The sequence below is a fragment of the Sinocyclocheilus anshuiensis genome, unplaced genomic scaffold, assembly GCF_001515605.1.
Source record: "Sinocyclocheilus anshuiensis isolate Anshui unplaced genomic scaffold, SAMN03320099.WGS_v1.1 scaffold207, whole genome shotgun sequence".
Taxonomy (NCBI): Eukaryota; Metazoa; Chordata; class Actinopteri; order Cypriniformes; family Cyprinidae; genus Sinocyclocheilus; species Sinocyclocheilus anshuiensis.
The window spans coordinates 567,559-578,086 of NW_015551045.1; the positions used below are offsets into that span (position 1 = coordinate 567,559).

The 10,528-nt window shown below is 36.0% G+C and overlaps 2 protein-coding genes across 4 annotated transcripts in view; both read left to right on the top strand.

Moving 5' to 3' along the window:
* Positions 1-1,208: 1,208 nt before the first annotated feature.
* On the top strand, positions 1,209-7,299 carry antkmt (adenine nucleotide translocase lysine methyltransferase). Of its 3 annotated transcripts, XM_016451326.1 has the most exons (7): positions 1,209-2,870; positions 3,723-3,787; positions 4,365-4,528; positions 4,609-4,713; positions 5,225-5,365; positions 6,105-6,155; positions 6,277-7,299. In XM_016451326.1, the coding sequence occupies exons 3-7, from the start codon at positions 4,367-4,369 to the stop codon at positions 6,466-6,468; spliced, it is 651 nt and encodes a 216-aa protein (XP_016306812.1). In that variant the 5' UTR covers positions 1,209-2,870; positions 3,723-3,787; positions 4,365-4,366; the 3' UTR covers positions 6,469-7,299. The 3 variants fall into 3 exon arrangements, with proteins under 3 accessions (XP_016306812.1, XP_016306811.1, XP_016306813.1); XM_016451325.1 differs by having other exon boundaries at positions 1,209-3,787; XM_016451327.1 differs by lacking the exon at positions 3,723-3,787.
* Positions 7,300-8,966: 1,667 nt separating this feature from the next.
* LOC107661759 (exportin-6-like) overlaps positions 8,967-10,528 on the top strand; it is a 27,892-nt gene continuing 26,330 nt past the window's right edge. Inside the window, exon 1 of the mRNA XM_016451526.1 lies at positions 8,967-9,456. Within this exon, the coding sequence (XP_016307012.1) occupies positions 9,454-9,456 (3 nt within the window). The 5' untranslated portion in view covers positions 8,967-9,453. The remainder of the gene's footprint in view (positions 9,457-10,528) is intronic.

Genomic DNA, 10,528 nt, shown 5'->3' on the forward strand with positions numbered 1-10,528 from the left:
CTTGCCAACCACATGATTTGAATAATTATTTATGCAGGACTAGTTAAGTGCCCACATTTAATACTTGGCTTTAGAGTTTTAGGACAAACATATTTTTATGTGTATATTTTATGTTTTATGCACAGGATACAGCCCCTGTCGGACGCGGTGGGAGATCTTTATAAGCAGTTCAACGCTCTTAAGGAGAACCTGGCGAAGCTGACCAACAAGTTTGACAAGGTAGAAAGCTTTGTGGATGAGATCCAAGCAGGAAAATTTCCCAGGCCAAAAATTTGGATGCCACCAAGACTCCCTGTCAGGAGAAGCCCACATCAGATGCCAGTGAAAAGCTCTGCAAAAGTCCCAGGTAAATCAGTGTGGGCTCAGAGGAGAGTCAGAAGAGGTCCTGGTACTTAACAGACTATACAGCAAGTCAGAAGAGGCAGCTGATCAGCTTACTGGATCAGGAGACATAATCATGATGCTTTTCTAATAGTAGCCTGCTCAAACCAGAGATGAGCCTGTCAGGTATTTAAAGGAACAGTTGACACAAAAATTAACATTTGCTGAAAATTTACTCATCCTCAGGCCATCCGATATGTTTTTTCTTTGTCTGAACAGATTTGGAGAAATGTAGCATTACATCACTTGTTCACCAATGGATCCTCTGCAGTGAATGGGTGCCGTCAGAATGAGAGTCCAAACAGCTGATAAAAACATCACAATAATCCACAAGTAATCCACACCACTCCAGTCCATCGGTTAACATCTTGTGACGAGAAAAGCTGTGCGTTTAGAAACAAATACATCATTTTATCTTCAAACCATTACTTCTGGCTAAAATACAAGCCCTCTATCCATAACATTGCTTTCTCCAGTGAAAAAGTCATCTCGTCTGAATCAGGAGAGAAATGCACAGATCAAGCACCATTTACCACCATTTATTTGGATTTGAAAACACAACAGGGGATGAACTTTTTCACTGGAGGAAGCTATGGGCTTGTATTTTGGCCAGAAGCGACGGTTTAACGTTAAAATCTTTTAATGATGGTTTTGTTTCTTACAAACATGCAGCTTTTTGCTTCACAAAATGTTAATGACTGGAGTGGTGAGGATTACTTGTGGATTATAATCATGTTTTTATCAGCTGTTTGGACTCTCATTCTGACGGCACCCATTCACTGCAGAGCATCCATTGCTGAGCAAGTGATGAAATGCTACATTTCTCCAAATCTGTTCAGATGATCTTAAATGGCCTGAGGGTGAGTACATTTTCAGCAAATTTTCATTTTTAGGTAAACCGTTCCTTTAATACAGAGCACATTCTGGGATTTACAATGTTTCATATTACAAGAAATTACAGACTTACCTACGTCATAAACTGACTGTATGGGGCATACTGCTTATGAAAGGACCAATGGGTTATTTGTATAGTGAAGGAGTTTGACATTTCTGTATGCACAAATGATTTAGAAATGTTAACAAAAATGTATAATAGATCACATCACAAATATATATTAATCTTGTAATATTAGAGATATAACAGTGGTAAATACATGGTCATTGTGACTTAAACTGAAAAAAAGAGTCATTTTCAACAGTTCTTATGTATGGTATTTTGTATTGAATATTGAAATGTTTACTTTTTTCCTCTTTTGCTAATTCACAAGAGCTTATAATGTGCATATAAATACTGTAAACATCGATTTTATTGCAAATAGGCCTACCCACACGTATGTGTGTGTGTGTGTTTTAGCATACTTATCAAGGCACATTACTCAAATGCAACTCAAATAATAAGCATTTCAGTGCATCTCACTGTTGCATGCTGTTAAGCTACAGTTAACTAATTTAAAACAATAAACAACCGCTCACAATTACTATTACCATAGTTTAAAAAAATAGTGCTGAGCAACTGAAAAAGCTGAATAAAACAAATGTTTGTGGTGATATCAGATGTATGAGATATTTCTGCTGGACAGTGTCAGAGGTCTGAACATCTGAATGCATTTATTGCATTTCTGCCTAAATCTAAACATGTATATATCATTTGACTTTCATGAAAGCAGATGTGCTGGATGAAATATACAGATGATCATTCTCTCCACAAGTGTTTCTTATACACGATGCTTCAACTAGCAAAACAATATTTTTTACAATATTTCGTGCTACATGCATAAACGGTTTTTCATATGTTGACAGTCGGAATTGTTATTTTGCATGTAAATGCGATTTGTGAATCAGGATAATCTTTATATAATCGTGTGGTTTTTTTTCCCCCAGACAAATTCATGCAACAGCTGTTTGAAGTCTTGACTGGTGTAACATTCTTTGTATGATGTTTCATTTGAAATAAGCTTTGAAGTTTGAAATGAAAATAAATGGTCAATGCCAGTCTGGTCAGATGTGACTTTCTCTCCCTCAGTTCCCCATCTTTATGAGAGCGCCATCATCTGGACAGATGGAGTAATCATTTCACTCATTATTATTATTATTCATGGCCTCGGGTAGATAAAACATCAGTAAAATATGTGACTTATTCAGCCAAACAGTTTAGGCTACATCAAGAAATATGTCATAATATAGCAAGATTTTTATTCCAGATAGTGTAAAATAATTACTGATTTTATGCTTAAATAAAGAAAGAGGCCATTCCAATTAGCTTGAAGAAATGTTTAAATGAGCAAAAAAGATCAAATATTTATTTTATGTGATATTTTGGGATAAATAAATAACCTATGAATATAACTCGTGAGTAGACAGATTTTTTTACATACAGTTTTATATAAATATGCTTTCAGGCGACGGACCTGTATTTTGAAAAATCCCAAACAGGAAGTTGTCCTGTGCTGTGTTTAGTTGTAGGAATGTTCATGCCGCTTACAGTGAAGGTTAGTTGGTTGTTTTGGAATGTTTGTGCGAAGGTTGTATATTTTTTTCCCGCATCTCCTTTTAAAAAAAGAATGAGTTTAACACGTTCAGTGCATGACTTTCTGTCTGTGTTATAAATATTTATAAAAACGAAGGTTCTTGAGCTCCAGAGATGTGAATGTTTCTTTACTTGACAAATGTTTATTTATATTTATGAATTGTGCGATTTTTTTTTTTTTGGCACAGAGTCTGATCAGTATGAACAAGTATGAAGCCATAATTAAATATATGTGGAAAAAGTAAACTACATTAACATTTGGGTTTACTGTGCAACTGAGAAGACGTGTCAATAAAATACATGTCAAAGGATGACTTAATGCCTTTATTGGAAATTATTTTGTTGGTGTAAAAGAGATAAATACGCCCAGGTGTTACATAACTAAATGTGAATTATGCCCACATTGTCCATATCCCATTGCAAAACCTCAAACACAATCTATAAGTGTTTGTTATAAGTATATTATAACTTTATAGCATGATAAGCCCAAGTAAATAAGTTACAGAATACCCTATATCTCCACTGTAAAAACAAAACTGTGCGAACCAGTACCAATTGTGCTGATAGTGGCACAATATTTGTCTCCGATATAGTTCATGCATTGGTCCTTGTGTCGAGTGCCACCAGCAACACACACACAAACACATACCTAAAAGAACCGAGCTGCCAAATGGTTCAGGTCCTCTTTGTTCCTCTAAAATAAATATTAAATTATGTCATTCATGTAATTAAATACCCTTAAAGTCTGCATTTTAACCTCATCGCGCAAAAAGAAACGAAATTAAAGTGAATGTCTTTGCCCTGCTACCTTCAGGTTCAAGCCTGTAGCTTAAACCACTAAGCCACTTTTCAGGAAACGGGTATCAACCCAGTATTCAGGTACGTGTATGCAATATGACAATGTATAACACATAATACTTGTTTCTTACTAATTTTGGGGTGCTGATTCCAAAAAATAGTGCCTGTTTTGCTTGAACATATCACACTTTCTCGCAAAATACGATGCATTTTGTAGCATTTTTGCTTTCAACAATCATTTGCAAGGTGAAGAAGTCTTATTATCCCTTAATCAGCAGAAAACATGTGGCATGAAGACATGATTCCTGTCATCATTTGAGCCAGCTTACAACTTTTTGTTCAATTCTCAGCCGATTTCCACATGTATGAATGATTCTGAAGACATTATTTTATGCCTAATCCTGATTTCCACGTTTTCCACTAATTTGCAGGTTGTAAGTTATGATACATTTTGACTACTTCTTTTTGTCATACTTCAAATCTTCATTCTTATTCTGTGAAGACGCTGTATGTGATGTAAAGATTTATTAATATTCTTTAACTCATTAAATTAGGTAATTTTAGGCCTTTTTGCAAATCAGAAGTTTCAGGGCTGTGTAAACATAAAATATGATGTATAAAATATAATATGGTGATCATACAGTTTTTATTTCTATAGCCATGGAAGACGACATACAAGAGGAAGTCCTTTCACAGTTCAAAGAGAGGCGACTGGGCGGCTGGCAGGTCCTGCAGCTGACGGCGGGCACGGGTTTGGCGGTCTATGCTGTCTGGGCTGGAATCCTCATGCCGGGGTTTCGCCGAGTGCCACTCAGATTACAGGTGAGATTTGAGGAGTGTGTCTGTCTTAATGCTGCTCTTGAGGAGTGATTTATCAGCCTATGACTGCTGCTGTGTTCCAGGTGCCTTATATGCCAGCGAGCAGAACTCAAGTGAGTAATGTCATGACTCTCCTGAAGGGCCGATCTGGAGGCATCGCTGACCTGGGCTCAGGTGATGGCAGAATTGTGAGTGATCCTCTTACTTTTTCATGTTTTAATGCTTTGTAGGAAGTCTATTATGCTCACCAAGGCTGCATTTTGTTTAATCAAAAATACAGTAAAAAACGTAATATTGTGGAATATTATTGCAATTTAAAATGATTATTTTCTATTTTAATGTATTGTAAAATATAATTTATTTCTGTGCTGCAAAGCTGAATTTTCAGCATCATAACGCCAGTCTTCAGTGTCACATGATCCTTCAGAAATCATTCTAATATGCTGATTTGCTGCTCAAGAAACATGTATTATTATTATCAATGGTGAAAACAGTTGTGCTGCTTCATATTTTTGTGGGAAAGAACAGCATTTATTTGAAATGCAGATCTTTGGTAACAATATGATTGTCTTTGCCATGACTTTTGATCAATTTAATGCATCCTTGCTGAATAAAAGCATTAATTTATTTTTTTTAAATCGACCTCAAACTTTTGAACAGTAGTGAACGTGCGCATGTGTTTGTTTTAATCGTGTGCAGGTGTTAGAAGCGTGCTGTCAGGGGTTTTCTCCAGCAGTTGGTTATGAGCTCAATCCCTGGCTTGTTCGTCTTGCGTATTTTCATGCGTGGAGAGCCGGACAACATAGAAGTGTTTCATATCGGCGAGAAGATCTGTGGAAGGTACATCTAAACACTCAAAATACTATATATATTATATAATAGAATAGAATAGAAAAATATTTGTATATATTATGTGTGTGTGTATATGGAGATATACAGTATATATGATATGTGACCCTGGAGCACAAAACCAGTCTTAAGTCGCTGGGGTATATTTGTAGCAATAGCCAAAAATACATTGTATGGGTCAAAATGATTGATTTTTCCTTTATGCCAAAAATCATTAGGATATTAAGTAAAGATCATGTTCCATGAAGATATTTAGTAAGTTTCCTACCGTAAATATATCAAAACTTAATTTTTGATTAGTAATATGCATTGCTAAGAACTTCATCTGGACAACTTTAAAGGCGATTTTCTCAGTATTTAGATTTTTTTGCACCCTCAGATTCCAGATTTTCAAATAGTTGTATCTCGGCCAAATATTGTCCTGTCCTAACAAACCATACATCAATGGAAAGATTATTTATTCAGCTTTCAGATGATGTATAAATCTCAATTTCGAAAAATTGACCCTTATGACTGGTTTTGTGGTCCAGGGTCACACACACACACACACACACATATATATATATACACACACAAATATTTTATACAAATAACATATACTTCAATATTATGCTCCCAAAATATTTAATTATAATATTATAATCTATTGTCTTACACTATCTTAACTTCCCATGCAAGATATGATTGGTACACAATATTGTGCGTAATATGTGTGTGTGTGTGTTTCCAGGTTGATCTCTCGGCGTATAAAAATGTCACAGTATTTCTAGCCCCTAGTGTGGTGAGTACCACAGTGATTCCTAAATCATTTAATAAGACTTAGAATGAATTCCGTCAAAGACTTTAATGCATTTGCGTCATATTATTAAGCCCTCATATACCGTGTATTGTGTCTTTATCAGTTAAGTCTTTTGCAAAAGAAGTTACTGGCCGAGCTGCCTGAAGATGCTTTGATTGTGGCGGGACGTTTTCCGTTTCCTGATTGGACGGCGTGTAAAGTAGAAGGTGACGGTGTGGACAGAGCGTGGGCCTATCACATACAAGAACTGAGACATCGCTACCAGTCACAAGACATACATGAGGAAACCAGCTGAGAAACATTTTAAACCTGTGCTTTCTTATTATTATGTATTCATTTTATCATGTTTTATGGAATTCTTTGATGCAGAATGTTTTTACAATATTTAAGCTATTAATTCATCTTTTTATTGTGCCCTCACTCTTAAGTGAAACAAAACATAAGATGCCGAAAACAAAACTGCTGTCTGTGGGTGTTCCTTAAAGGGTTCGAACACGTGGATCACTTCCTGTTTCTTGATGTGACCTAGATAATGTTGTGTGTACAATATTTCGCTTTAACAGAAAAAAAGGGAAATAAACCTAATTTATTGTAAGTCATCTTTATTGCATGTGCTGTCTTGCGAAAAGTGCATGTTTGTAAATGTGTTTACCAGTCAATCTGCAGTCTTACTCAACATGTACTCGAGTTGATGGGTTGCATAACGTGAAGCCGTTGAGCAAACCACAATAAACAACCAGAAGCAAGAGAATCGCAAGCTCTTCCCTTTCATCTTCAGAAATGACAGACAGTCACAGACCGATTCTCACAGTCCAGGAGGAACATCTACATGCAGAAACAAAAAGTAACAAAGCTTTTGTTTTGGCTAATTAACCTATGCTGATTTTTACAAAGCAGAGTGGCTGATGTGATGCAGGCATTTATAATACATTTTGAAGTTAGCAAATTAGAAGCACTCAAATGAAAAGAAACAAATTCAAAATATTCAAAATCACAAATATTTGAAAACAAACTGCTAGTCGTAAAAGTTGTTGATATGGCAGACAAAACCACTTCTGTTATGGGCAAAACTATTGACCACTGTAAATAATACCCGAGTACCAGTTAAGAAAAACTGTGTAAAAATGTACGAATAAATAAACAATAAAAATAGATACAAAAAATATTTTATTACTTTATTCTAATTCTAAGAAAACAACACTTGACCCTTCAACACTTGCACTCTATTATTTTTCTGTTCTTACTACTTGTTTTCTTTGTGAAAAAGAGCCTAGAATTCTCTATTCTTTCTCTATTCTATCTTCCTGTTTTCTTTTTATTTATTACATTAAAAAATGACCCTTTAACTCTAGCGTTCCCTACTCTTTTTCTATTCTATCTACTTGTTTTTCTTTTTATTCATTTTATATATAGCAGGGTTTATATATATATATATATATATATATAAAAACCCTGCTACTTGTACTGAGTTAGGCTGAGACTTGTCACAGCACTTACATATTATTGCCCTTTTGTTGGTTTTGATTGCTTCTATTGTCCTCATTTGTAAGTCGCTTTGAATAAAAGCTTGACTAAATGTAAATGTGAATGCGGTATTTATACATAAAACTATATAGATGTCTTAAACTTTAGGATGTGGGTCCCTCACACGAGGGTCATCATATTTGGGGGTCCGTGGCATCTAAAAGACTGAAAAGCTCTGGTTTGGCGGATGCATATGTGTAATAATGAGGCAATACCTGCACACGTACACACTGTACTCGACATGTGCCTTGTTGCGGCCGGTTTCATCCGGTCCGGGATTAAGATTTCACTTCCGGTAGTTTAATGGGTAGAGTACATTGGGTGGCAAAAGCAACTAGCAACTAGTTCCTAGTTACAGTTTAGTGTAGAGCACGTAATGTTTTTCCTCAAGGGGCGCTTGACGGCTCACAACGCCGATTCCTCTATTGAGTCGCATTCAAATCTCAGAACGTCTTATATCTTATTGGAGACATTTGTATAATATAAAGTATAATCATTTAAGTCACATTATTACAAATATACATGCCTGACATACTAATGGGAATTCTCCATCTGATTCCTCTATAAAATGATGAAAAGATCAAGCCTGATTAGTAATCACAAACGACGGTGACTGGTGTAGTCCGCCCAGCGCTGAGAAAAGTAACAAGTACCACGTGACGACTAAAGCGAAAGCAAAAATGTGAAAAATGAAACTCTTAAAAAAAAAATTTTTTTTAATTATTTATAAGATGTGCTGCAGTACAATTTAGAACGTTTAAGTAGTATAATGTGTACTATAATGTGTATAGTATATAGTGTAGTATAAATAAATGCAAATCGTACGCATAAATACCAAAATGTACTGAAATTTTGCTTATTTATGCTTACATATTATATATATTTTATGTTTTTACAAGAGGTATTGCAATCGTGACAATATGAACAACATTCGCTGCTAGACAAAAAAAAAAGTTATACACATTTTACGACATTTTTCATTGTTTTTATCTTGTTCCAAAATATTTATATATAATTTAAAGTCATTTATAAAACGTATGAAAATTAGGTTTGCAAAGAGCCCACTTCTTCTTGTACAAGAAATTTTCCTAATAAAATAAACAATTGCGTAACGTATTGTTTGAAAAGCTCACTAATTAAAAAAATCGCCTAATTACTATTCAGACCTGTCGCTTCTGACCAATCAGAGACAGCGTCTCCTCTTTAAGTCCCGCCCACTAAAGTACCCCGTTCCTTAACGCTGTTTGCCTTTCTGCCCGCTCTCATTTCTATTCTATGAGGAAGATGTCACTTCCGTTAGTTTAATGGGCAGAGGAGAGGAAGCTTACGAGAGGCCTGCACGGAAAGAGCGATCCCAGCAACCCAAGGAGTGGCTCTGTCAGTCTTCTGGGGGCTCAAATTAAAACACCGAGTCCCGCACAGCGCTACCGCCACCCGAGACGTACAGAATAGAGTCCCGACATATTTTTAAGACCGCTGTTTTGTTGCTCTTCTCTCTAGTTCGCAGTAGTTGTATGCGGTTTGCCGCCGTGTATCCGGGCAGCGTCAGTTCCAGTCTCGTTTAGGCTCGCGTTAGATCAACAATAATAACAAGTGTCTCGGAGCCCGAGCCCGGGGTGCACCGGGAGTGTGCGGGACAGTGATGCGGAATTTCGGTGCTTCCCAAAGGTGAAATACAAAGGCCCCAGAGGAAGCATGAGCGAGCAGAAACAGATTAATCTCATATTATAGCCGCATAAAAGCTCAGAGCCCGGGCATGGTGAGTCAAAATTAATGCATATATATGTGTAACACACTCACAGTCTATTTTATGCACTTTTTTTCATATGCAATTGCAAATACGTGAACTTTCTGTATGTGCAGCAGTGCCTGGAAGTTGCAATGCTTTTGAAGCGTCTGTGCTTCTTTATTGGCCTGTAAATTATCATATTGCACTGTGCTAGAAGCATTGATTTAATTTAAGCAAGTCAAAACACTTTGGTTTAGATGTGTATTACTGTACTATGATGTCTTAGGGCTGAAGATAGCAGTCATAGATCTGTCAGATATGAAAGCAAGTCAAATGGAAGTTTATTCTGTCATTGAGGAGCGATATCAGGTGGTATTCACACAAACGAAGCAGAGCAAAGCTTCTTCTGCGTGTGTATGTAACGGTGTCCTCTTGAGTTCAGGACATTCTGAACGCTATGAGGAAATCAAAAGCATTCTTCTGCTGCTGTGACGTCACACGCAACGTGTCGTGACTCATACAAAGATTTCAGAACCTGAGCGTCATCATCATCATCATCATCATCATCAGCCCACTTCCTGTATTCGTCTCCCACCCTTACTACTCTTTTCTGTGAACACTCTCACCTTTTTGTGTGTATTTTGAGGGCGAGCGTGCACTGAAAAAAGGGATCTGTCAGAAGAAGGCAACATGATGCATTGTACATAGTAGTTAAGGTTTGATAAATAAAAAATAAATAAGAAAAATGAAAGAATAAGAAAAGGCAATATGATGCATTACACATAGTCTTAAAGAGTTAATAAATAAAATTAAAATGAAATAGAAAAAGGCAACATGATGCATTACGCATAGACTTTATTAAGAGTTAATAAAGAAAAAATTAAATAACACTATAAAATAAACTACAATTAATTAATTTCTCACCCTCATGCCATTCCAAACCCATATGACTTTCTTTTGTGGAACACACACACACACACACACACACCAAAAAAAATATATATATTTTGAAGAATTTTTCACCTGTCTTTGTCCATTCTGTTCAAAATAACACTGCATGAACAACAAAAACAAAATACTGACATTAAAAAAAAAAAAAAAA